The sequence below is a fragment of the Aulonocara stuartgranti genome (assembly GCF_965226115.1).
Source record: "Aulonocara stuartgranti genome assembly, chromosome: 9".
NCBI lineage: Eukaryota > Metazoa > Chordata > Actinopteri > Cichliformes > Cichlidae > Aulonocara > Aulonocara stuartgranti.
This window is the reverse complement of record NC_138960.1, coordinates 22,747,801-22,774,913: the sequence shown is the minus strand read 5'-3', so window position 1 is coordinate 22,774,913 and position 27,113 is coordinate 22,747,801. Positions and strand designations below refer to the sequence as shown.

The window sequence follows — 27,113 nt, the reverse complement described above, 5'->3', positions numbered from 1 at the left end:
TTTATCTACAGTACTGTGCAAAATTCTTCGGCCACCCCTCATTTCTTATATGTATATATATGGGAAATGGTCAGAAATTTATTGAAATATCTGCAAACATACATGGAAATGCAAAATATAGGACAAAAATATAGTTTGTAAGAGTCTAACAAGCTTAAAGTCAGTATTTTGTATGACCACCTTTATTCTACCTAACAGGCTGACCTCTCTCAGACAAGATTTCTTGTAGTTTCTTTAAGTAATCTTCAGGAATAGTTCTCCAGACTTCTTGAAATAGACTTAAAGCTCTTCTTTATAAGTTCCTGCCTTTTGTCCTGTTCTCCATCAAGATGACCTCACACTGCTTCATTAACGTTGAGGTCTGTTCTGGGGAGGCCAATCCATGACCAATACTGTTCCACTGTGTGTTTTTTCACCCAGGTGTGCTTTTACTGCATTAGCTGTGCATTTGGAGTCATTGTCCTGCTGAAAAATGAACCTGTTGCTAATCAGACATGTGGGATCAAATATCTGTGCTAACTTTCTGCCTTTATGAGCTCTTAGTTTTGACAAGATCCTCAAGACCACTGACTGAAGTGCAGCCCTAAACCATGATAGAGATACCTTCTTCTGACCTCCTCCTTATATGTTGACAATTATTTAAATCAGGAAGTTCAGTGATGCTGATTTTCAGTCCAGTTCTTGTGTAATTTGGCATACCTCAGCTTTTTTCCCCACTTCACTTCCTTAAAAATGGTTAGGAAAAAAAGTTAGAAAAACTCAAATGTGTGAAAAAGCAGCTAATGTCCATAAAAAATGTAAAGACCTTTAGAAAGCTTACAAGATTATTGCTCTAGACCACTTTAAAAATGAAAAGTCTGACTTCTTTGAAGATAAATGTAAAGAAATGAGGGGTGACTGATGAGGGGTGCTCATGTGGTTACAGGTCATAAGTGTAGATGTGAGCTATAGATATTATGTTCTACCAAAGGTAAAGGTTTACTGGTGCTATACTTAGTTCTTACTTAAACAGAGCAGGTTATAGTGGGTACTGCATACAGATTAAAGACCCTGTTTAATCATTTTTTATTTAGTTTTTAGCACCATAGGTTGAATTTCAGACACCTCATCTGCACTGGGGTAAACGCAGTAATCGAAGATGTATAACAGGATGTGTGAGTGAGGATCACTGTGGGTACTATGAAGGCCTGTTGAGTTGCTGGTGTGGTCTCAGTGTGGTCTCAGTCCATGCTTTTAAATCCCAACACTCTCAGTGAACTACTTGATTATTTTAGTGTGTGTTACGTTTATATGGGCCTTGGTTAGTGTTTGTTGTGTTAAAATATGTTCCTTTGATAAAGTGAATTTGACTGTGTATTTGATTGACAGCATTAGTTGTACGGAGCCTGTCGATACAGTTTATATCTAAGAAGAAATGAAAGTTTTGGGAGTTAGAAGCTGGACTTTTTGAATATTTTGTGCAATTGCTTGTAGAATATCTCCTTAAAATGCTTTAAAAAGGCAGTGAGCAGTGCACTTCTCCTACTATAATTACGATACACTCATTATAGTCTGTGAATTTAACACTCACCCTCTTCATATTTCCTCATTTTTTCCACCAGCTTGGCTCCAGTGTAAGCTGGGAGAACTGGTGTGTGAAAGTTCGTCTAGCTGTATCCCATTTCAGAGCCGTTGTGACCATTTTGTCGACTGCCTGCCATTCCACTCAGATGAATCCAGCTGCCATGGTAACACGCTTTTATTACCTTACCCTTTTTTGCCATTAACTGTAGCCCTGTTGTATGATTTCCTGACATGTCGCAGGTTGCACTTACTCTAAAGTGTCATTTCTACCACCTCTGTGTCACGTCTGTCTGTGCATTTAGCTGTGATCAAATGTCTCTACTTTCATTAGTCACTTCATGCTTTAATTTAGCTTCTTTTAAAGCTTTGATGTCAATCACTGTGACATTTACTTCCAATGTGCTGTTACATCTCAATTTGCTTTGATTCGAATGACACGTCTTTTCTTTGTATCCATTTACGAAAAAGTAATCTTTTAAAGTATTTTCACATTTAATTTAGCACATACCTTTGCCTTTTTTCTCTATATATTGCCCACTCATGAGTCAGTTTTCCCTTAAGTGCTTCCAGTACTTCACTCATATTTGCCCATTTCGAGGGACTCTCAGGACATTTTCAGGTCTGGCTGTTTAGTCTTCAAAGCACACCTTACGGTGTTACTGCAAGCTGCCAAAATGTGATCCATTAAAACCTCTGCTTTCCTGCATCTTTGAGAAATAAGCCCAAACCTCCCATTCCGCCTGCATTTGCTGCCAAGCCAAAGTCACTTTATCAAGGGCTGAGCAGCACTTCAGGGTTTCATAATGGTATTTCCAGCATGATGATTATTTAAAAGGCAACCCTAATAACCCTCATCCAACCTATGGAGGCAGGAGCAGTCATCATCAGATAGATTAGGTGGGCGAGGGGAAAAAAGCATGCTAAAGTAAATGGTCTGTATTTGTACAGCGCTTTACTAGTCCCTAAGGACCCCAAAGCGCTTTACACACCCAGTCATCCACCCATTCAAACACTGGTGATGGCAAGTTACATTGTAGCTACAGCCACCCAGGGGCACACTGACAGAGGCGAGGCTGCCGGACACTGGCACCACCGGACTCCTCTTTCACCATGGACATCGGTACAGATGAGAATCAGTCCTTCAGCTATTACTCAGAGACCAAACGGCTATTTTAAGTCAAAGATTCCTCAGTGTTCAACACAAAAGACATTTCTTCCAAAACAGTTTTACTGTAATGTTCAGACACAACTAAGGGAAGACACTGGCCACATTAATGACGTGCACTGTGGTGGAAAGCAAATTGAAAAGACTGGAGTATTTTAGATATGCCAGCACAGTCTTGGCTCAACACCAGACGTGAAGTTGGTGCTTCCTTCAGATAAAAATCATGTGGGCAACTTTATTTATCACAGCCACAAGAAGAAGAAGAAAGATGGCACTTAGGGATCACTCTCTTTCTCTGATGCACCTTGAAAAGACCTCATAAAAACTCTAAGATGTTTGGAGTGACCTACCTTGAATAACTGACACATGAACTAAAAGCAAATGATTGTCTGACATTTACTAGTAAATAAAAGCCATCGGTGTCTTTATTTTTGAAAACATACTCACTTTAAGTGGCTGGAATGCATGGTCTCTTAACTGCTCATGCTCTCTGCAGAGGTTAATGGATGACACTCAACAGTACCCCCCCCCCCCCCCCCCCCCCCAACATATTTGACTGATTTCATCTTCTGAACAGCCACATGTCTGTTTCCTGTCAGATGAGGAGAGAGATGGTGGCTACTGACAGAGTACAGGGAGGATTTGAGTATCCTGCCTTCTTCGTACAACGTGTGGTGATGCTGCATTTTCCTTTCTTCATTTGCAGAATGTCCTCCGATGTATTGCATGTATCACGGCTCATGCCATGTGATGACACAGGGGCCTGTTTGCATGTAAGCTGAACTTCACCCAGACACACACACACAAACATGCATCTATAAGCAGACTAATACACAAACTCAGTCACATTCATTAAGATGCACAAAAGAAAGATAAGTATCTTGTCTGTTCTTCCCACTCCCCCTCTCATCCTTTATCTGTCTGTGAGCTCTAAAACATGGAAATCCCATCAGTCTTGTTGCTTTCCTTGGAAAAGACATGCTCCGTGAAGCATGTGGGAATCTGCTTATCCCCTGCAGATTAAGCAGGATGGTTCTTCCTTCATTTAACCGCAGCATAGTGTTTCCTGGGAATCTCTGAAAGGTTCTCCTGGTCAATATTTAATCGTGGTCACCACTAAGAATAGCTATAGCGGGTAGACCCCCAAAAAGCCATGCATCAGATTAACCTGCCAGCATAATACAGCCGTCTACCTTTCAAAAACACATTCAAGACAGACACTCTGTTGGAGGTTTTTTTTTTATTAAGCCCGTGAATCTAGCTGTCTGCATCAGCAGCTTGGAATGTCTCCAATGAGATTTTTCATTATAAAAGAAAGAATGCAATTATAAGACTTGGTGCTGGATCTGCTAACATCATTATGCACCAGTGAAGCCTTTCTGGGAGATTCACATTTCCCCCATTCTCTTTTCACCAAAGGTTAAATTCTCCAACACATGAATGTGAATCATGCAGCGGGGTGGATACACCTTCCCTAAAGTCACATGACTAACTGCACGCCATGTCAACAACCCAATAAATCTCACGTTATTAGAAAAGCAACACCTTCAATTGAAATTAAATTCCTGCATGATATGAATTTGTGATGGAAATCTCTTGTTAAGACAAAACTGAGAAACTGGATTAATCCAAATTTTGGTTTTCAACAACTTCACTTCCTTTTAAACCATTTTTACAGGAAGCTGGAACTGCTGCACAAGAGCTGCACACTTTGAATGCTAAGTAGCCCATACTGGCTTGTCTGCTTCTTATCTAACTTGCAAAGATGAACGCACGTCTTGTCGTGCACATCCTGACAAAAAGCGAGCTGCTAATGTCGGTTTGTAGGCTCGGCGACACGTACAGAATATAAATGTACCCGCAGGTATCAGTCCAGACAGGTTAGATGCTGGTGTGGTCTTTGCTTTTCAGTACTGCTAACAAGCTGTCTGCCCGTGACATGTGGGCACTACCGCAAATTTGTTTACTTTGTGTCCAATTTCACTGACAGAGCTCAGCTGCTGTCAATCAAGTGCACCCACACGCCTGCCCAGCGAGCAAAAAGGAGAAGGGAGCATTTCATCTGTTTCTCCAGACACCTCTTCTTCCTTTTCCTTCCTGCTTTATGTCAAAAGATTTTTTTGTTAATGCTTTTTGTCTCAGAAATGCTGCCTCATTCCCTCATTTAGTCCTCCTGTGTTTGATTCCCCTTTCCTATTCATGTCCCCGTCCAACATTCCTCAGTGCAGCGCCACCACCACCACCGCCTCCTCTCATTATGTAAGAGGACCTTACCGCCGTCATTCACACTGCAGTGTGGTATGGACTTCCTGAAGCTGTTCCAGCATTGATAACAGCCCTGCTGTAGCAGAACTCATGGCCAGCACCTCTGGCTCAGTATTTGCCTCACGTTCCTCCACTCTGCTGAGCAGGATCCACCAGGGAACCAGGCCAGGAGCAGCCCACTGCCACGGCTAGACAGTCGCACAATATGCACGCTGACCCCCTCTGAATGATAATGACTCAGTCTGGCTTTGCTGAGAGCTGTGTGTTTCGAATTAGAAGGTCAATGTTGCTCTGAAATCAAGCTGATACTGAACAGATGTTGACTTGGAGCAGAGTCTTAGATTTGAAAAAGAGGAACTTACTTTCTTTCCAGATGCAGCTCCACAGACCGGCCAAACAATTCGCAATTAGCCTGTGTTTCCATGCTTGATGTCCAGCAGATAAACCTTGCACTTTTTGTCAAGATGGAAAAGACGCGTATGTTCAATAAGCTTAATAGAAACTGTCAGGATTATACTTCTTTTGTTTTAGTATTTGATTTTATGTAGCTTCAAAGTCTTATCCTGTTCTTACCAAAGGTTTGATCTATGTCTATTTAATTAAGTGTTATATGTATATGTGCATGTGCAGTTCATTAGTAATGGATGACAGTGCCACTAGTTGCTTCATTAAAGACAAGAAATATAAAGACATATACAGGTATGCAGTGGTTCTTAAAGTGTAGCTCAGGGCCTCCAACCCAAAATCTGATTATAAAACATGTTGTTGTGCTGGATTATTAAAAGAAAAGAGCATGATGGAGATCATAAAACAAGCATATTGTGTTCATTTATTCCTCTTATCTTTGGGCCAGTAGAGACTCACATTTGGGAAGCACATTTGAGTCAGACTCCTCATCATGTGATCACAAAACGGTGCTACATAAAACAAGACATATGGTTTCAGCATCCGTGTCTCATCTTTCGTTTGTTTTTCCTTGCGTGGTCACAGCTGTCAGCCGGGATGGACAGGAAACCGTTGCCATGTCAGAGAGAAACCATCCCTCTCCACGTCTTCCCCGAAACCAGAGGACACGCAGATGGGTAATAAAGAAGCCCACCTCTTCTCTCACCTCTATTAAAATGACTCGCCTGAGTGTAATTACTGCATCCTTACTTACCCCGTTAATGTCACTGCAGTTCCTGTGTACGTTGGCATCGGCATCGGGCTGCTGCTGCTCGTACTCGGAGTCGCTGTGTGTGTTCTGGCTCTGCGCAAGAGAAAGTGCCACTTAATGTGAGTTGGAGCTGCATTCGTTCTGCTGTTTCACTGCTGATCCTTCGTGTAACGATTATGTTCATGATAAATGTGTTGATGAGTTTGTCTGCCGGCTCCACAGAAAGCCCAACCTGACGGACTACGGGGTGATGGATAACCCAAATTTTGACTGGAAAGCAGAGGTCAGCAGACAGAAATGTCCAATCAGTCATGTTTTGAGTAACATTAAGTTTCTCAGCCACACAAATCAAATATTTCTACCATTGTTCTCACATTTGTTCAATAAGTGGATTTAATTTTAGAAGAAGTCAGAAGGTGCTCGCCAGAAGCCTTTCTGCAAAATTAGATTTTTGATTTAGGATCATTGATTTTGCAGTTTGTGTGTCGCTATGAGTTTGTATTTCTCCGAGTGTTGTATGTACACACTATAGTGCCTATACAGCAGGTAGACACAATAACCGAACTATATAATCTGATCAAATGCAACAGCACAAGCTGCGATGCCAAAAATATCCAATTTAATCAAGATCACATGATGAAAGGCTTTAGAAACTGCTTCTTCACTGGCTTGCATTACCTTACACGGGCGCTCATATTATTGTCCGCCCACTGTGTGTTTTGTTTCCTGCAATTTTGATCTCTGCTATTATTCCTGCTATTAATGAGAAAGAGCCAAGCGTAGGACATGATGCAAGCACAGCTCTTCCATTTGGATAATGGAATGAGAGACACACACAAACACACTTTGTTCTTAGCTACACGGGCGTGTCACCGAGTAATACAAGTCAGAGTGATGTTTCATTGCTCTGATGACTCTGGATTAAAACTTTGCTCTGTGCATGTGGCATGTTTGTAAGAGTTATAATACATAAACACAAATGAATGTGTGATCACAAACCTTTCATGTACAGTTTCGTCATCATTTTATGAGCCATTTTTCATCTTCATGTACACGAGAAAAGAATTTATGTCGATGAATTCTAATCAGTACATTATTAAAGTGCATGTTGAAAACACACAAGCACAGCACACAAAATGTGTTTAACTACACTCATTTTTCTTACTGGCAATTTTAAGTAGAGCGTTGTAGCGCCAAACCAGTATATCCATGACAGATCCGCTTCAGCACTTACACAGCAGTGGAAACAGTCGGTGATTATTCCACCTCTGCAAGACGATGAAATATTTTATGGAGGTTAAAGTTGTAATTATGTACACATAACAAGGCAATTTGATTTTAATTGCGCTTGCATTTCATGCACTCTCGCACATTAAGCCTCATCTCATTTTAAACCCATGTACATGATTTTCGTTACCTCAGGATGAAAGAGCGGGCGGCTGTCCCAGTGTGAACCCCAGGAGGAGTGATGGTCACGGGCTTTCCATCAGTGTCTACCCGTGGAGGAAGGAGGTAGAGGTATGGTGTCTGTACACAGCCTTTTGGCATTCACTCTAATTTCCTGTGCAGAAATCAGCACACAGGAAATGATATGTCTTTTTTTGTGCGTATTCATACATACAGGGTCTGAACTGGAAAGATGCCAAGCTGTCCTTCTCCAACCCCATGTACCCTTACCCCCCTAATCATAATGAGGCTGACAGCAAAACTTCTGATGCATAAAAACAACGGACATCACATTTATTTTTTTTAAAGATATTTTTTGGGGTAAATGCCAACTAAGAGCATTGCAACAAAACCATCGAGATGCAGAAAACATGGAGACTGAATTGTGAATTGTGCGTACACACTCTTGAGGAGTTCGTCTTGACCCACTGCACTCAAGTCCAGAGTGGGGGAGAGGATGCAAACGCGGTGACATGGATATATTTCACGATACCAGCTCGACTTCATGTGATACTTATATGTTTAAATAAAGGTTTAAAGCCCACAGAATAATTGATTGTTCAATCTAAGACATGCACATAAATATGACTAAACAGCACTGCGTATTTATCCACAGGAGTTCTGCTCTACGGACACCAAACTCTCTTGGTGAGACTTCAATGAGAAGATCAATAAGACTTGCATATTGGCCCAATTAAAATAGCGGATAATGCCGGAGGCTTAACCTGACTTTAATGGTTAGCATATCTGCTGCTTATCTGCTTAGTATAAAACTCAGGTTATTTCATTCATCATCCTTTGCTTATCCAGGCTTCAACCATCCGGTAATTCTGTGTTGTGGGATGGCTGGAGACTATCCCAGCTGTCACAGAGCCAAAGGCATGACACCCTGGATAATCCATTTTAACTGGCCTAACACGGAGAGACAGACAACCATTCCCACAGACAATTTATAATTGCCAATCAACCCCCGTTTAGATTGTGACACAAAGCTGGTGTACCTGGAAAGCAGCAGGCATCCAGCCTGAATTCGAACCCAGGACCTTCTGCTGGGAGTCAACAGTGCCCCCCCCCAGCCCTTTTCAAAAGTATTCCCTATAAGAGACAACACTGTAGATGTAGGAGGTAACCATCAGTTGATATGTTTTGGCACTGAGTTGAGCTGTTGTCAGCTGATTTCAGGGGTTGTGGAATGAGGTTAACCTAACACTGTGTTAGATATATATTTTTTAATCTGTACAAAAGCCAAACTGTAAAAAAAAACAAAAAAAACCTACATTTAAAAGGTAACTGCTACGTGTCTTTTATCCTGTTTTCCTCTCCTCATCCCCAACGAATTGCAGCAGATGGCTTTCCCTTGTCTGAGCCTGGTTATGCTGGGAGGTTTGTTCCTGTTTAAAGGGAGTTCTTCTTTCCCACTGTCGCCAAGTGCTTCCCCAAAGGGAGTCGTTTGAATATTGGGTTTCTGTGTTATTGTAGGGTCTTTACCTTACAATAGAAAGCAACTATTGTGACTCGGTACTATTATAAAGAAACATAATTGAAATTTAACCGACCACAGCTTTGTCTTTCCTGCAAAGATATGAGTAGTCATGATCCTCTCCCCAAAATCGTGGCAAGAAAGTAGATAACTTCAGTCATTGTCATGTTAATCTATTCCATTAAAAAGTCTCAAGTATGCAGAGACAGTTAAAAATATTCTTTTTTTAAATTGCTGTAACTCTAAGTCTTAGAACGGGTTGTGAATGGTGATTAAAGTTTTTTTTTTTTCATGTTGGCAAAAGCAGAACACATTCAGTTGACTGAATTAAAATGCTCTGCTGAACAACAGCCTCCAACAGGCTGGAGTCCCGAGTTCATTACTGATCTTTTTAAATCCTCACAAGTGCAAATAAAATAGTTTGGCCCTGCTTTATTTGCAAATTAAAATCCATTGCAAGTTGTCGTTCTCTGGCTGCTGTGTGTGTGGTGTGAAGTGAATCTCTAACTCTCTGCATTAACCAACACAGGACAGCTGGATCATAGATATCCGGTCCAGTTATAAATCTGATGAGAGCTCAGGTTTGCTTTCTTTACGTGTGCCATCATAAATAGTCTTGTCGTATTTGACAGTCATCACTTTGATTTACAAGATCAGGACATGTACAGCGAGCATGCTGAAGAAAGCATGTAGGCAGCTTGCTGTTAAACATGCGGTTACCCTAGCTTAGCGCACTTCCGGGTAACAGATTGTTTAATCTAACGTATGGGCATGACTGTAGGAGAGCTTGTCTTTTCAAAAATACAAATAATATAAATGTCAGTGACTTTCTTTAATACCCTCTCATTTATATTTTCATGACTACAGACTTAATAGGCTGACAAAATACTTGTTTTTTTCAAGGTTTTATTTTTTAAAGTTTGCATTTTGTAATTTTCTTATGGCAGCTTTTATGAGGAATTTGAGCGATGATGTACATACCTCTAAAGCCAGTGCAGTTGTCAGGTATATGTGTTGGTAACCACAGCCAGAGTACTCTGAGCCTTTGCACTCAGTCTAAGCCCATCAAAACAAACTCCCACCCCTTCGTACTGGTTCAAATTATGAGTCTTTCATTTTTACGGCTACAAGGCACAATCCCGCCCCCCGTTTGGCAAATCTGATCACGCCGCCATCTTCCTCATGCCAAAATACAAACAAAGGCTAAAACAGGAAGTTCCGGTTCAGAGGAAGGTCGCGCGCTGGACGGATCAATCGGTGGCCGCGTTACAGGACGCACTCGATGACGCAGACTGGGGCATGTTCAGAAACAGCTCCGACGATGACGTCAACGTGTTTACGGAAGCGGTTGTGGGATTCATCGGGAAACTAGCGGATGATACCGTGGAGACAAAGACTATCACAACGTTTCCCAACCAGAAGCCGTGGGTGGATAAAACCATCCGCAACGCTCTGAGATCCCGCACCGCTGCCTACAACACGGGACTCATGACGGGGGACATGGACCCGTACAAAGCCGCGTCATATAACGTGCGGAGGGCGGTGAAAGAGGCGAAGCAGCGCTACGGGAGGAAACTAGAGTCACAACTCCAACAGAGTGACTCTAGGAGCCTGTGGCGGGGACTAAGGACAATAACGGACTATAAAGCACCAACAACCGGTATGACGAACGCGGCCGTGACTCTGGCAGACGAGCTGAACACTTTCTATGCTCGCTTCGAGGCTGCAGCTAAGGTCTCCAACAATGCTAGTGTTAGCGGCGCTAACGGCTGCAGACAGGAAGATACTGCCAGCACCGGAAACGTGCTCGTCATCTCCGAGCATGAAGTAAGGAGAGCCTTCAAGAGAGTGAACACCAGGAAAGCAGCAGGACCAGACGGCATCCCAGGTCGTATCCTAAGAGACTGCGCATACCAGCTAGCTCCTGTGTTCACTGAGATATTCAACATCTCTTTATCTCAGTCGGTGATCCCCACATGCTTCAAAGAGTCCATCATTGTTCCTGTCCCGAAGAAACCCCACCCTGCTTCTCTCAATGATTATCGCCCTGTAGCCCTCACCTCAGTAGTGATGAAGTGCTTTGAACGCCTGGTCAGAGACTTCATCATTTCTTCACTACCAGACACACTGGACCCACTACAGTTCGCTTACCGTCCAAATCGTTCCACAGACGATGCCATCTCTCATCTCCTCCACACATCACTCACTCACTTGGACACTAGAAGGGGGAATTATGTTAAAATGCTCTTCATAGACTACAGCTCTGCATTTAACACCATAATTCCCTCCACACTCACCACCAAGCTGGAGCATCTGGGACTCAGCTCATCTATGTGTCAGTGGATCTCCAACTTCCTAACTGGCAGACCACAGGCAGTAAGGATGGGCGGACATGTCTCAGCCTCCACCACTCTCAGCACTGGAGCCCCCCAGGGGTGTGTTCTGAGCCCCCTGCTGTACTCTTTGTACACATATGACTGTGTGGCCACTACCAGCTCCACCACCATCATCAAGTTTGCTGACGACACCGTCGTGGTGGGCCTGATCTCTGATAACAACGAGACAGCCTACCTGAAGGAGATTAGGAATCTGGAGAACTGGTGCCAGAGGAACAACCTCCTTCTAAACGTCAGTAAGACAAAGGAGCTGATAGTGGACTTCAGCACTAAGCAGGAGAGGAACTACCAGACCCCCGTCATCAACGAGTGCCCAGTGGAGAGAGTGGACAGCTTCAGATACCTCGGAGTTCACATCACGCAGGACCTGTCATGGTCCTGTCACATCAACACCGTGGTGAAAAAGGCCCGACAGCGTCTCTACCACCTCAGACGCTTGAGAGACTTCCAACTGCCCTCCAAGGTGCTCAGGAACTTTTACTCGTGCACCATAGAGAGCATCCTGGCGGGAAACATCTTAACCTGGTTCGGGAACAGCACCATGCAGGACAGACGAGCTCTACAGAGGGTTGTGCGGTCAGCTGAGCGCACCATCCGCTCCGAGCTCCCTGACCTGCACTCAATCTACAGCAGGCGGTGCTGGACCAAGGCCAGGAAGATCGTGAAGGACCTCAGCCATCCCAACAACAGACTGTTCTCTCTGTTGAGGTCAGGAAAGCGATTCCGCTCCCTGAAGACCAACACAGAGAGACTGAGGAGGAGCTTCTTCCCGCAGGCGATACGGTCTCTCAATCACACCACCACACAGTACTGACCCACACATATGGTTCTTACACACACACTGGACTTTCTGGACTTTGGTTTTGCACAACACTGGTCACTATATTCTTCATTTCCGGTTAATACTTGTACAGCTGCTGTTATTGTGTATATATTTATTTATATTTAGATTTCTTCATACATTCTTATATAGTTCTATATTGTGTATTGTGTATTTTGTTGTACAGTTATTTTATTTTCAACTTTAATTTATATATTTATCTTTATCTTATTCTTCCCAGTTAAATTTACCCTTCATTCTAATTTGTGTTGTACAATTATTTCATTTTTAACCTTAATTTATATTTTATTCCTTCCTAGTTAAATTTACCCTTTTTAATTTTTCATATTTATTTCCTATCTTATTCATAGCCTTTTCCTTTTTTGTTTTCTTTAGGTCACGAGCAGTTGTCCAAGCATTTCACTACATATCGTACTGTGTATGACTGTGTACGTGACAAATAAAATAAAAATTTGAATTTGAATTTGAATTTAGACTTTATATGACCGCAGTCTCCATTGTCGTTACTGTTTAGTCTTGTTCTCCATCAGCGCAGAGTCTTTGCTGAGTCTGTAGGTGGCTTCTGGATCAGCCTTTACTATAGCACACTCTTCTGCCCTTCAGAGCCAAAGAAGCACAACAGGGGTTTGGTCCCCAGTGACTACAGGCTGTTATGTCATGCCGATGCAGAATTTATTTACTCATTGTATTACTTACTAATTTAAAACAGCAAAAGAAAAGAAAAGCTAAACATACTGGCTATTTCTTTCAAAATTTTAATCTCTAACTAAAAAGCATTTGTTTAGAAAGGCCAACAGATATTGATCCCTGACTTAATGAAGCAGCAGTCAGTCTAACTACCAGACTGAGACTAAATAGTAGAAATGATAAAAGATTTAAACATATTGTGAATGCTATGAGACGTTTAGGCATGCCGACAGAAATTATGCCACAGGAATGTAAAATTTCTTTATATAAAAAATTGAAATTGACTAAAGACACGTATAAGTGGAAACTAGTTTAAGAGATGGCAAATAGATAATTTGATATCCCTGATTGTACTCTGTGATTTGTGAATGCGACTGAACTCTTGACCAAAAATGATTTCAGAAACTGCATGTAAAAAGCAAGAGCTCCTGAAATTTTTGATATTAGTAAACAAAAAAATCACATATTTTTGCATATTGAACCTTTACCTTTGTGTCATGGTCCTGGGCCATGTGGGCCCAGTATTCTTAGTTTCTTGTATTTTTGTATTTCGTTCCTTATTTAGGTCATGTTTCCTGAGTTGTCCTGTTATGTTGTTCCTTATTTGACTTCCCCTTGTGACTTTTATCCCCTGTGTGCCCCTCTATGTATCTGTGAGCCCTCATCTCCCCTCGTGTTTCATTCCATGTTTCCCCAGCCCACTATGCCCGTGCTCTCTCTCTCCTCCTGTTTGCACCTCTGTGTACTTCCTGTTTTACTTTGACAGTCTCCCGTCAGTGTTGTTTACTCCTGCCATGTCTTGTTATGTTTATCTGTGTCAGCTGTGTTCCCACCCTCCGTGTTTCCATGCCTGGTCTGTTGTCTTCCAAGCCATAGCCTCACCATCGTTTGTTCCCAGTTCAGGTTTCTGTTTAGCCACGTTATCCCTGCTGTATTTGTACACCTTGTTTTCAGCCATATTAAAGGCTCGCCTTCTGTTAAAGCTCACTCCCGTCTGCTCACTCGTGTACGCACCTGGGTCCATTACACGCATTCTCCACTCGGTCCGTCACAGCGGACTGTGACACCTTTGCATTAAATTTCAGATTTCAATATATTGTACTGTGTACAGAAATAATAAATCCAGTCCATGAACACAGCCTGTCCAAGTGAGGCTAACGGAGGATATCGAGTGACAGCTAGCCTGCAAAAAATAGCTATGGATTGCCTTTGCTAGAAACTAAAACCAGTTTAACCTTTTTTTCTTTTCCTTTTTTTTTTTTTTTTGCCTGTCCCGTTTGGCTCTTTTGCCATCAGAATTATTGTCTAAAGGCGAAGAAAGATGCCCAACGGATATACTTTACCAAATGGACAATCCCAGCCTTGCTGTAATGGTCTATTTGATTCACCTTTTATTCTTTATTTTATTTTATTTTCGTTTGCTAGGGACAGACTTGACTGGGGAAAAGAAAGGGGAGAAAGAAAAACAGTGGGGAAGAGGCACAAGGGCAAAAAACAAAAACCAACAAAATAAGCAAACAAAAAATACATACCGTATATCAATCATCTGGATCACCTGTTGAGAAAGAAAAAAGAGCAACATAATAAACAACATCACGATGATATATGGGAATATAACAGTAAATACTAAATATTAAACATTATTGTGCAGCACGTAAGATCAACAGAACACAGTGTGCTTTGAGGTAGGAGCCAAAAAGGGTGTAGTTTGTGTGTGTGAGCACCCGTGTGTACACCTGTGAGCATGGACGCGCTTGTATTTAAAAAGTTCCTTCATGTAATGATCTGCTAGAGGGTGTGGGGGGGCCACAGCCCCGTCCTCCAGGGCATGAAGCAGGTATAGAGGAGATCAAGACTCCAGACATCCAGAGGCCCTCAGAACACAAGAGACCAAGGAAGACCAACAGAGGGGCAGCCGCACCACTGTCCCAGAAAGAGCTGAGGAGAGTCCCAGATGAGGGGTCACTCAGCAGCCGTGGAGCAGAAGCCGGGGGGGTTGCAGTGACGTGCCCGTGAGCTCCGCCGACAGCCAGCTGTGCCAGAGTGACCGAGCCCCAGGCCGAGAGGTTGAGGGCACCCCACCCCCAAAGTGGCCCGAGCGAGCCCCAGGCTCCAGGCCCCGACAAGCAGCCACCAAGGAGTGAGCCGGTGTGTACCTGGACGCCCACCCCTGGACACCAAGAACCACCAACGCACCGATGTCTGAGGGCGTCTGCCACTGGCAGGGGAAGTGGTGGTGGGGGGAGATAGGCCTCCATACCTTGGAGGGCCTGAGATGTCCCCAGAGAGGTGGCGTCTGGTACCCAACCTACATATAGACACAGACATACAGGCACACACAGACACAAACGTCCATTCCCACCCTCATGCTCTCATATGCAATTACTCAACACTCACCCAACGTGGAGACAGACACAAAGAGACACTGTACACACAATCACACTCCCCAAGCGTACTCTAAGAACCAGGTCTAGGTACCCTTGCCCCAAAACCAGTTTAACCTATTGATCCTTAGCTGTAATTACTTCATTAATCAAAGAGTATCAGTTTTTATTATTAGTCCACATCGGGTGAATTATTTTACAAATAACTAATGAGGTGACAGACTTAATCATGACAGGAAAAAAATGGCTAAATTAATGCTTACTATCATAGCTGAGAAGAAAAAACAGATGCAGAAACACCTCCAAAGATTAATGTATTGATTTTAATGTGCAATATTAACTGTTGGACAGTTTAATCACTTTTTAATCACTAATTTGTATTAGTCAGTAATTGTAGATAGGCTGCTCCAAAGGCAAAGTGCTGTGTTAGCATTTTAACATGTGGCTTCTATAGCCGTTATAGCTTACATAAGTAATTGCCCTAATTACTGTTTCATTTTCCTCACTAATTATGCAGAAACTATACAAATTCAGAATTTTGAGTTAAAAAGATGTTAAAGTTATGCATTAGATGTATCATTACTGACATTTATATTACTTGCTTTTCCCCAACAAGCCACACAAATGCACCTCCATCTCCCTCTGAATCACAAACATCACCAGCTCAGCCTTTTCACGGCCTCTCCATCAACGTTTATTTGTCTCACTCTGCTGACTTTTGACCTGACATGACAACAATCAATGCCCTACACAAAAACCTTTCCTACTAACATGCCACCACATGCTCGCGCAAACAAATCTGCCTTCTACTTGCCTTGCCTCGCACTCTCATACGAGGGCCTGCTGACAGGGAATGTGCAGCTATCTCTTTTTTTTGTCCGGGGCAAGCATCTCTCTGGTACTTTCGTTATTTGCGCTTTTCAATAGCGCGCAGGAGAGCTGCTACACGCCACCAGCCTTTGTCCTTGTGTTGTTGCTGAAGCAACGTTAGTCAGCTTTTCTCACCGGGGCCATTGTTGTCACACTTTTGCTAATCACCAAGCAGAGTCCATCTAGAGGTCACCCGTTTTGTTTGTGTACCTCTCCGCTTCGAGAGGCCTACACAGTGAAAATGTTCCTGCAGAGTTCCTGTGATAGCCTTGGAGGACACTTTCTGTCAAAACACCAGCTGACTTGTGCATCATTTGCATACCTGTTCAGACATTTCCGAGCTCTCTCCTCCTGGGCTGTTATCCTAGATTTGTCTCTCACTGCAATTGTGGGCTTGAGGTACCAAGTAACCCTGTCAGGTCAAGGTGAAATTTATCTCTTTCCCTTATAAAGATGGCTCAGAATTGGTTCTCTCATCCTCTCTGGCTGAGTGCAGAGGAAATTGTCTGTTTCTTCTCAGTAGGAGTGGATGGCGATGAGCCCAGGGGGCCATCCTGACCGTTCATCATTGAGTTTCCAGAAAAACCTCCAGGTCTGCATCCACAGACGGCTGAGGAATGAAGACACTAGCGGGCTTTTTCTGATTGGATCTCTTGTGGTTTAGAAGCACTGAAAGAGTTTAATCTACACTTTAACTGCCTCCTGTGTTGTACAGTAAAGCTTAATTATGACTTGAAAGAGGAGTTTTATGTACCTTGTACAACCGATTACACCGTTATTCTGATATGCAGTAAATGTCGACCTGTCCAGTACATCGATGCATTACTGCTTGCTTAATTAGGTTTCTTTATACAATATTGAAAAACATGTAACATGTAATAGTTGTACTGCAGCAGGTTATAAAAAAAAGCCCTGCAACCCATTTTTTATATTTATCTTCTGTGTAATCCTTTCAGTATTCAGAGGAGCTTGCAACTAACCACACATTTCTCTTTGACTGAGATAGTAAAGACATTTTTCTAAATGTCTCTCTGAACAATCTGATGCTCATTGTGGTTATCATGTTGGGGGGTGGTGGACTGTTCACAGTGACAGGATCAAAAAGTTATTCAGACATTTGACAGCAAACAAGCTTGAAACAGAAAAAATGTCACCGTATTATTACCTATTGGAAAACAAAGTAGCAAAACATTATTGTTGAAATATTTGCACATTTATGGTCACGGAGCAACTCTTTCTTGCTGCAAAACTCCTGATCCATCCCTCCTCTAAGGAGCCAGACTATCTTCTAATGTTGGTCTTGAGCAATCATTCTCCAGGCTTTCTGAAGGTCAAAGATAATGCCAAAGATAACAGTTTTACAGTCTTAAAATTGCATTTTTTTGTACAAACAAGATTATCCCCAACATGAAAATTTGGCATATTTCACCATAGTGTGCAGTGTGACCTTACAAAATTGAGGAAAATGGACATGTGGTATGGCATTATGTTTGTGCCACTATTCTGAGTGCACGTAAAAAAAAAAATTGCAGGTGCAAGTGTTGCATTTTGAGGAGAAATTAATTTTGAGTGAAGAAAAGCTAAATTTGAGTGAACAAAATTCATTGCTGCGTGCAAAAAATGTATTTCAGTGTTTCCTGGTGTCCATACACACACACACAATAGCAGCCCCTCTTGCTCAGTTTTTGCACTAGCGCTCGCTCGCAACGTGTTGCTTGCGCTCTCAACATTTCTGCCCGTGCGCGCTCAACTCTTTCTGTACACCATTATATTTGTGCCACAAAACCAGCCAATCACAGACTTGGATGCAAAAAAACCCATAAAGCCTTTGAACTAAAACAAACGCTGTTGTGACAGTGACGTACACTGTCTTGTTGGTATATATGTATGCTTTGTATCACTTTCATGTTTCCCTCTCACCACATATCCAAACCGATATCATGAGCAGCAGCTTTTACAGCTGTGGCTCCAGCAAACATCAGCTGATACTCGAAAGTAATATTAAATAAATTCTAACAGCAGCTTATCAAGCTTGAACGTGCTGCTGTTGTTTAGCGCGACATCCGCTGATTTCCTCTTTCTGGCGCAAATTGGCAAATTTAGCTTTTCTTTGCTCAAAATAAATTTCTCCTCAAAATGCAACACTTGCACCTGCAATTTTTTTTTTTACTTGCGCTCAGAATAGTGGCACAAAAATAACGCCATACATGTGGAGAACAAAAGAAGAAGTGTGAGTCAAGACTTGCACATAACTCACATCCCTTTATTCATTCTCTTCTTAACTTTTGATTTGGTCTCCGTTGTCTTTTGGTAATCACAGATGCGTGCAGCAGCTGGCAGTAAACATTTCTGGTATGTAAAACAAACACAGAGAAAAATGCACAACAAAAACCTTCTTATACAGATAAGTGGAGCTGCAGAATGACGTCATAGTGACTCCTGTTGCAGTGATTACGGTTGCTTTGAAAAGCAGACTTCAACAACCAGCTTATCCACAAAATGCAGTTGCAGCAGTTGATAGTTGAGGCTTTCACCTGTATTGTACAAAAATACAAAATAAAACCACTTTTTTTCTTGCGGTCTTTCTTCTGTTAACTTCCACAATGTGGCCTTGACAGCTTCTACTGCACAGAACTCGTAAAGAGAGGAAACGCTGATATTATATTTTCTTCACATCACTCCAAATACCACTGTTCAGTCACGTTGTTTGTTCGGGTATTCTGCCTCTGACATCTCATTCCTGATGAGCCGTACAGTTTGTCAAGTCTAACCAGTCACAGTTCAGATGTTATGATTGCCCCGTGAGGCCTCACAAGATCACAGTCGTGTGAGATCACAAGCTGTGTGGTCAAATCAGCTTCCTCTGAGGAACTAAAGGTCATTACGTTTGCAGCTAAGCTCTGTAGCAACAGATGAGTCATCTCCTCTTTTATTTATGTGACTGCCTGCATTTATGCATAAAGTGTTCTTACAAAGACTGCAGTAATTTTCTAATGATATTGTAACTCCCAAGCTGGCTATATGAACTCGCTGCTGGCTTGCAAGGCTATTCAGACTGCAAGCTGGTTTTCCTCACCAGATCCTGATTAATTGATCTGATTGGCTAAAGATAGCCTATGGTTGAGAGATCGATGCTTTATCCAAACACCTGCAAGCTGTTTACAGGGATGACGTTCATATATTCTTTAAAAAGAGTCCATGTATAACAAACCATGTGACTTGCAGGAGGAGGATCTATCTATCTAATATGCACATGAATTCAGTTAGATTTTTGTTGAATATTGGTCTAGAAAAGGCACTTTTATTGTTTTTTGGCTTTGGTTTAAAAACAAAAAAACAACAAAAACAACTCGCTAGTGGATGCATTAAAAAGTGGAAAAAAGCAGCCGCCATGTTTATTTGTGGTCAGATGGATGGAAAGGATGGGAAAGATTGCCATAGTTACCATGCTTAATTTAACACACACAGCTGTGTGACTGTAGAGATGATCTTACTGATCAGTTGTTTTGACTGAACTGTGGCAGCCATGTTTGTTTGGCGCTTTCTTATTATGAAGTGTGAAAAGTACAAATCCACCAATGTGTTTTCACAGCCTGGACGTTGACACGGTTGCCCCTGTTTACAAGGGGGACCTAATCACATGACATAAACATGGCTCGAAGCCTCTGCTGCTCAGGTGTAGTTTTGCGGTCCGGCCCCGCTCCCTAACAGAGCAGGAATGGACCAGGATGGAGAAGACGTCACAAGAAGAAGAAAAACAAGCATAAACAGTTTCTTTATTGAACTTTTAAATTGCATTTGTGTGCATTTCCAGGTTTGTTTGTGCCACAGGCGAGGCTGTCTGTCTGATTCATGTGATTATAAGTTTCCTGCTATCCAGGCTCACCACTTCTAAATACGACTGTGCAATAGAGCAAAGCATTTTCAAGTTTCCACTCAAAGCAAAGCGCAATTATTGTGTGCTTTCGGGTCTCCTTAATATTTGCAGCGAGACGGAAAAGGTAATAATAAGCAATGCTCTAATGGAAAGGCCAAAACAGAGCGGCGCTTGTTCTTCTCAGTTTGCTTGTGTCTGACTGCCACATGGCCTCTTTGTTCTCCGCTTTTTTAAGTGGCCAAGCATCATAAATGCGTGACATGGTGCGCTGCAACTCAACATGTGGGGACAGTCTCTAGGCACAAACACTCGCTGGAAAATTCACACTTTCCACCACCCTCAGACCAGTAGCTCTTGATTCCTCCCATTTCACTTCACTGATTTCGTCACAGACGTTTTGATGCTCTTTAAAGTCCCCCTGGAGAGGCAAAGTGTGGTGTGGTGTGCAGCCAAGCAAAAGTTCACTGAGTGACTGTGTCTGATCCTGCTTTATGTCACACTGGAAGGGGTTGGGGGAAGGGGGGGTGGTGGCTTAGGGAGGATGGAGGATGCTGTGGGAGATTTTCAGAGTGGTCAGCTTGTTTCTGCAGAAGTTGGGGAAGGGGGCGATTACAGCAGCAGAGCTGTGGCTGCTGAGACTCGAGTGCTGTGACGATTAGAGCTGCAGAGCATGTGTGGAGCCTCGGGAGCTAAATCACATGGCATGGTGACACTGGACTGCATCTGATTAAAAGATGTTTTACGGCTTAAATGGCCACACTGCACGTGTCAGCAATAATCTCCTTTTATGAGGGAATACATCACAGGGCAGCGCATTGTGTATCCCTACCTGGGTGGGATTGTTTGTGTTTGCGCTGCAGTCACTTGATGTAAGCCCCTGTAACTGGAGAAGGGGTGTGTGTTTGAACCAATCGTGCCGGGGGTGATTGGGATTTATCTGAGGAAATGAATGTGCCACAATCGTGGACAGGTGCTGTCAGCAGAAATTTATTTGAGTCTTATGATCATAACAATGTCTCCTACAGCTGTTTTAGAGGAAAGTAGAGAAAATGCATGTCAAAACATTCTTCCTCTTTTTTTGTCATTTTTTTTGCACATCCCTAAAAGTGAAGTGCTCACACAAATAACAGAACTAAGCTCCCAAAAGTTGATTCTGTTCATCTGGATGTAGAGTTTTCAGTGGGAGAAACGTTTCGTCACTCATCCAAGTGACTTCTTCAGTCTCAGCTGACTGCAGGTTTCTCCAAATCTTATAAACAGTACATTTGCATAATGACTGAAACTATCACCGCTGATGAACAACCACTGATCAATGGCCATTGGTACCATTCACAGAGAGTTGGGGAATGGCTGCAATACATAAGATGTACCCTTAGGCCCCCTCCTCAATTCAGAGATGGGCTTTCCCTTATCACATAAATGGCCTCCATTTATGTGAAAAAGGATCCTTCAGAACTAAGCGTCTGAAGGATCTCTCTACTACAGGACCAGATCAAACAAGTTAAAGTACCAATACTAAATAATACAAATTATTACAAAATACCCATACTAATAAAAATAGGTCTAATAAAGAAATATCCAGATTATAACACAAAATTTAAATATAAATAAAGTTGATCATGGTACCCAGATCAAAATGAATTTTTGGCCCAGATGTGCCCCACAGCTGCAGTTTATGGGCCACACTGGCTTCTGCATGTCAGTCACACGCCCACCAAATTTCAGGCCCACACGATACAATGTTCAGCCTGGCTTGCTAATGATTTTGGGCCACATAAATGGCACATGACAATACATCTGCAACACATTGCATTGTCAGATAGTTTAGTCTCTTTCTTGTACTGTATTGGAGCAACTGTAACCCACATAATTTCCTTAGGGATTAATAAAGTATGCTGATTCTGATTCTGATGACACATGCCATTGCCGTACCTCAGTAATTCCTATTCTTTCAAAACAATTAATACACTAAGACATATATATTAAGATTTCAAATGTTAACTTTATTTCTCTTTATTTCCAAACTAAAGTCCATCAAATACCTTACCTGGAACAGTTTCTTTCTATGCCATTTTCATCACACACTGCTTTTAAGGACATTTCACGTGTTATTTCAGTGCAGTGTAAGTTTTTGACATGAATCCAAACAGGTTTGTCCCCTATTCTTAAAAGTAATAAAGACACTGAATGAAAAAACTTCACTGACTGCTGTGAGTTAGGCAGTAGTTCACCTCCTACTCCTGACCTTTCCTGGTAGTTTCTCTTGCAGCTTTAACTGTGGATTGCTTAATGTCTCAGGGAAGTAAACTAGAAGATTTTGTGACACTTCACCAGTTTGGCCCAAATAAATATGTTCAGTTAACAATTATCCGTTTGTCTTTGCCATATCATCATGACGGTACAGCTGTCAATAAGTTACTTTGATACTGAAGAAGGATTAAAACATGATATCTGGAGATCTGGAGTTATTGCACGTGTCTCATATTTTTTACTGTTTTCCATCTGTTTCATTTCTTAATTATTTTATGATTGATTATCACATTTTCAGAAATATTTCTAGAGAAAAAAGGGAAAGTGATGATTCTAAGAGAAAAATCTGATTGTTTTGATGCCACAGTAAAATGTATTTAGTGCAGAAACAAATCCCCATCTCATCACTGTTGCACTGTTGGCAGATGCTGCTCTGTATGAATCTAAGTAGACAGGGAGGCTAATCAAGGTAATGACTAATTACTGACAAAGCTATAGAGTTAATTGGTATTTATTGATCTGTTTTGTTTAAGGGGCCTGAGTTGTGCAAAATATTTGTCCTCTCAGATTTTTACAACTGTTTTCATCTTTTTCTCCACTGAGGTTTGTAGGCACACACACACACACACACACACACACACCCCTTTGCAAACGTGCATGCTGCCTTTGAAGTAAATCTCTCCCATGTTATTTTGATTTTTGCTTGTAGTATTTTGCAACTTTGTTTACCGGAGATTTAATACGGAATTTTACCTCTAGAGCTAAGATCTAACTGATGCTTAAGCTTAATTAAGTGTAATTAAGTAACATCACTTTGGAGTTAACGCATAGCTCATTTTATTTATCGGTTATGGTTTCAAAAGTTTTCCACATATTTAGTCACAGGAAAAGATAATGTGCATTTAAACAGAAAAAGTCAGGTTTCTATTTCATGTATTTTCACCATCAGTGAAGAAGTAAGCTATTTCCAATAGAACAAAAGTGTTAATGTTATGTATCTGAAGAGGGCGCTCTCACAGTTCAATCACCTGAGTCTAGGGGAAAGGTGAGCGATGGGACAGAAGTGGAGTCTACAGATTTTTCTTAATTGAAAGAAATGCACGAGGAGGAAAAGACGTAAGACGGACACTAAAAATAGAGCCAGTCTGTACTTCTGTACAGCCAAAGTCTGCTGTGTCTATTGCTCCATCTTTCATAAAAACAAGCCCCTCTGAGTGAAAGTCTCTTTTGTCCACCGGGGAGCCTTCAGTCGACAAATGCGTCATCCTGAACCTCCAAAGTATTTCTGCTCGCAATATTTTCCCACGTCACTCAAATACCTGCCTGTGTCCGCGACAGCTCGCTGGGTTTGCCTCCCCAGCTTCTGCACACCCGGAGCATCAAACAGAAGAAGAAGGGTCATTGGCTCTGAGGAGTTGATGACGGCGAGAGCGCACTCTTCTTCAGGAGCGCATTTTTAGCCTTTATTTGTCTGACTAACGCTCTGCATCTCCGTCCTGTGGGATGACATTACAGTGCAAGGACTGAGATTCGTATTTATGCGGTCACTTTGTTTGCTAGTATTTATTTTTGCTTAATTTTGGAGGCGGAGAGCGCGTTTACTGTCCAGAAGCGCGCGGCGTGGCACACGCTGGAACAAAAAAACAGCTCAGTGCAGCGCAGGCAGGTTTCCCTTTTAAAAGCAGCAGGACAGGCAGGAGAGTTACGGAGTCTTCTCGGGGAAGCGGTGTCTGTGCGTGACAGAGACGGACTCTAAAAGAAGACGAAGAAGAAGAAAAAAATCGGGATACTGAGCAGAAATCGGCAGCGGGAACTTGGATATGGCGCCTGTGAAGACGTTCGACCTTTTTGTTGGAGTTGTTTTAGTTTTGCAGTGTGTGTGGAATGTGCAAGCCGAGATCACAGCCAGTAACGGTAAGAAGACCGCGTTAGCCATCAGGCATTAACCTGCTAGGACCGAGTTGAGATCTGTGCCTTAAAGAGCCAAGTTCGTGCATAAGTCTCCTCTGCAAAGCGTGCAGGAGAAATGATGCAGACACAGGTGGACTGCTGGTTAGCCTCTGCGTGAGATTGTTTTACGCGCAGAATTCATTGTTTGCTGCTGCAGAGATCCACTTGTGTGTTTTAAAAAAAGAGTGGACAAACATCCTGTCTCCTTTTTATTTTAAGAATTCATTAGCCTAAAGAAGGCTGTCATGACCCACTAACTTACTCCCTTTCGAGTAGACTTGATCTGATGCTAATTATCATAATTTCCCAACTACTACAAGGTTCACTTAATTGCTTTGCTTTTCCTGCATGTTCTTATGCACTGCCTCCGAGCTCGGCTGATTTTTTTGTGTTTTCGCATTAATTCAGCTTGTGCAGAAGCACAACAAGCTTCCTCTTCCTTGTTCTTCCCACTCTGACATGTAAGGTGGAAGTGTCAACCATGTGCAACTTTTCACAGTTCTTACTTTTATTTAAGGTTCAGGTTGGATACCTAGATGTTCATCCTGTTGATGTCCTTGATTGTAAGACAAAGTCCATACTGGAGAATCAGGATTCCTGTGCAAACAATATCCCTACTGTAGTCCACCTGAACCCCCCAACAAACACACACACACACACACACACACACACACACACACACACACACACACACACACACACAAATCTGTAATCTCAGCCCATCCCACGTCAGTTTGCCCTCGGTGGGAGAAGTTCGTGCCAGCATCGGTTCTGTTCGCGCTGGCCAGCTCGTGTTTCCCAGGGCTTTTTTATTGCTGGCAGCAGATCTTCATCACGTATCAGATAGTGGTGAGAGAAATGTTCAACTGCTGACAGTGACTGTAAATTCAACTCGCATGTGTGTGTGAGTGCAGACCACAGGGCTGTTTGGCCCTGTTTGGGAGAGAGAGAGAGCACGATGCTATCAGCTGCGTGTGTGGTGGTTTGCACAGGGGCATGCACGTGCTGCTCGTGTTTTTTACACTCTCACACAGTCTCATTTACGAATCCTGCCACACTCCAGGCTCAGAGCTTAGATTAAATTGTCGGCTCATTTCCTTCGCCTGGTATTAAAGCTTGTTTTAGAGGTAGACAGATTACAGGAATGCCCACCAAACCAGCGCTACACTCGGAGTCCTTCATCAGTCCATCTCCTGCTTGAGCTGGATGCAGCAAAACTGTATGTGGGACAGTATTTTTAGATATCTGGGTGAGGTGCTTCCCTTGCCGTGGGCTGACCTCAAATCCGCTGGAAGGAGCAACCCCTGCCCTTCTTTAGATAGGCCTGTATTAACAGAGTGCAGGTGGACTCTTTCACTCTCTGTAGGTCCTCTGGGATGATATAATGCACCATTCACATTTAGAAAAGCTCGCAGGCCTTCTGAAAGTGGCTGAGCAACTCCACTAGAAGCTGAGATCACAGCAATGGTGGAAACATTCCCTTCTTCTTTATTAGTTAGATGAGTTGTGGAACACATCTGGGCGAAATTACACAACATCCTGTGAGTGCATTAGGATTTGTTTTTTTTAAAAGCTTTCAGTCTGTGGCTCTGGATGTTCACCCAGAGATACACTCAACAGGGGCACTCTCAGAAAATTGACACTGATTTTGGGGTTAATTTTCACTCTGCTGCTTTTCTCCGAGTGGAAAAAGAGATGTTCCACCAGAGCCTGGAGAGTATCTGCATGTGCGATAGGGGAATAAGAAGGAGAGCGTGAGAGAGAGTCTTGACTCATGTAATGATGTGGTCTGATTTAAAAGCCTTTGCTGAAGGCTGTTAATGTGCTAAGATTGCGGTTGTGTGTGGAATTTCATTTCGTTGCGGATGCTGGGAGTGGGGTTTCTTCACGGGCTGGAAGAGGCTGATAGAGGGTTAAAAAGCTTACAGGCTGCAGCGACTGTGGACGTCTCCAGCTCCAACATGACGCTCCTCATCCATCACGCTGCCAGCAGCTGCCTTTGCAGTCCTACAGGCGCACACTCAGAGGCACATTAAAATGAGAGCTGTGAAGAAAAATGCATGCTGGCCATCAAAGACTTTCATGCCTTGGTTTTATTCTTGTGGGTAAAATACCTAGCTATGTTCCTAGCTAACAAACCGCATATCTAAGCTTTTATTGATGACCTCTGTGTCCAGAGTCACGTGTTTCTTTCTCTCTGTCTCAGACACAAAACAGAGATTACAAGTTTGAACATGCGAGATCTCAGGCACATCAGGTGCTTTAAAATCCACCTGTTTTAAGTCCTTTTCAGTCTGTGCATAAACAGAGGTGAAGAAAAAACCTTTAATTCTGGGCTCAGGAGGGAAAGTTGGAGTATCAACAGTATAAACAAATAAAGCTGAAACTTTGGAGATAAAATGATGACAGATGAGCCTTCTCTTATTTATTCCAGTATTGGAATTTAGTCAAAGTCATCAGAGGTATATGCACAAAACTCTCCTTGATGCCATTACACTGTGGGTCAGGGCAGGTCTCACCTCCAACATGTGCTTTTTTAGGACCCTGTGGCATCACAATTGCACATGCTACTGTTAACAGAGGATTTATACTACTGTGTTAAATCTGCGCTGTAGGCTATGTCATAAACACAGACCCCTTTGAACCTTACGATGTGAGCTATGCCACGATGCACATCACAGTGGAAATGTACTGTAGGTGTTTGGCATGGTCAGTGCTGTCAGTTCCTTCTGTGCATATCCAACTTATTTTTTTGCCACAGGTTTTAAATTCACCGGTAAGAA

At 42.5% G+C, this 27,113-nt stretch overlaps 2 protein-coding genes across 12 annotated transcripts in view; both read left to right on the top strand.

Moving 5' to 3' along the window:
- Positions 1–8,129, top strand: part of malrd1 (MAM and LDL receptor class A domain containing 1) — a 99,233-nt gene extending 91,104 nt beyond the window's left edge. For 10 of the 11 annotated variants that reach the window (XM_082546905.1, XM_082546912.1, XM_082546909.1 and 7 more), the window contains 7 exons: positions 1,602–1,727; positions 3,435–3,501; positions 5,984–6,075; positions 6,172–6,268; positions 6,372–6,432; positions 7,572–7,667; positions 7,773–8,129. In XM_082546905.1, coding sequence (XP_082403031.1) covers positions 1,602–1,727; positions 3,435–3,501; positions 5,984–6,075; positions 6,172–6,268; positions 6,372–6,432; positions 7,572–7,667; positions 7,773–7,871 — 638 coding nt within the window. In that variant the 3' untranslated portion in view covers positions 7,872–8,129. Of the gene's footprint in view, positions 1–1,601; positions 1,728–3,434; positions 3,502–4,951; positions 5,505–5,983; positions 6,076–6,171; positions 6,269–6,371; positions 6,433–7,571; positions 7,668–7,772 lie in introns of those variants that run through there. The other variant, XM_082546904.1, reaches the window with a different exon arrangement.
- Positions 8,130–23,414: 15,285 nt separating this feature from the next.
- Positions 23,415–27,113, top strand: part of plxdc2b (plexin domain containing 2b) — a 118,853-nt gene continuing 115,154 nt past the window's right edge. The window contains exon 1 of the mRNA XM_082545881.1: positions 23,415–24,294. Coding sequence (XP_082402007.1) covers positions 24,201–24,294 — 94 coding nt within the window. The 5' untranslated portion in view covers positions 23,415–24,200. The remainder of the gene's footprint in view (positions 24,295–27,113) is intronic.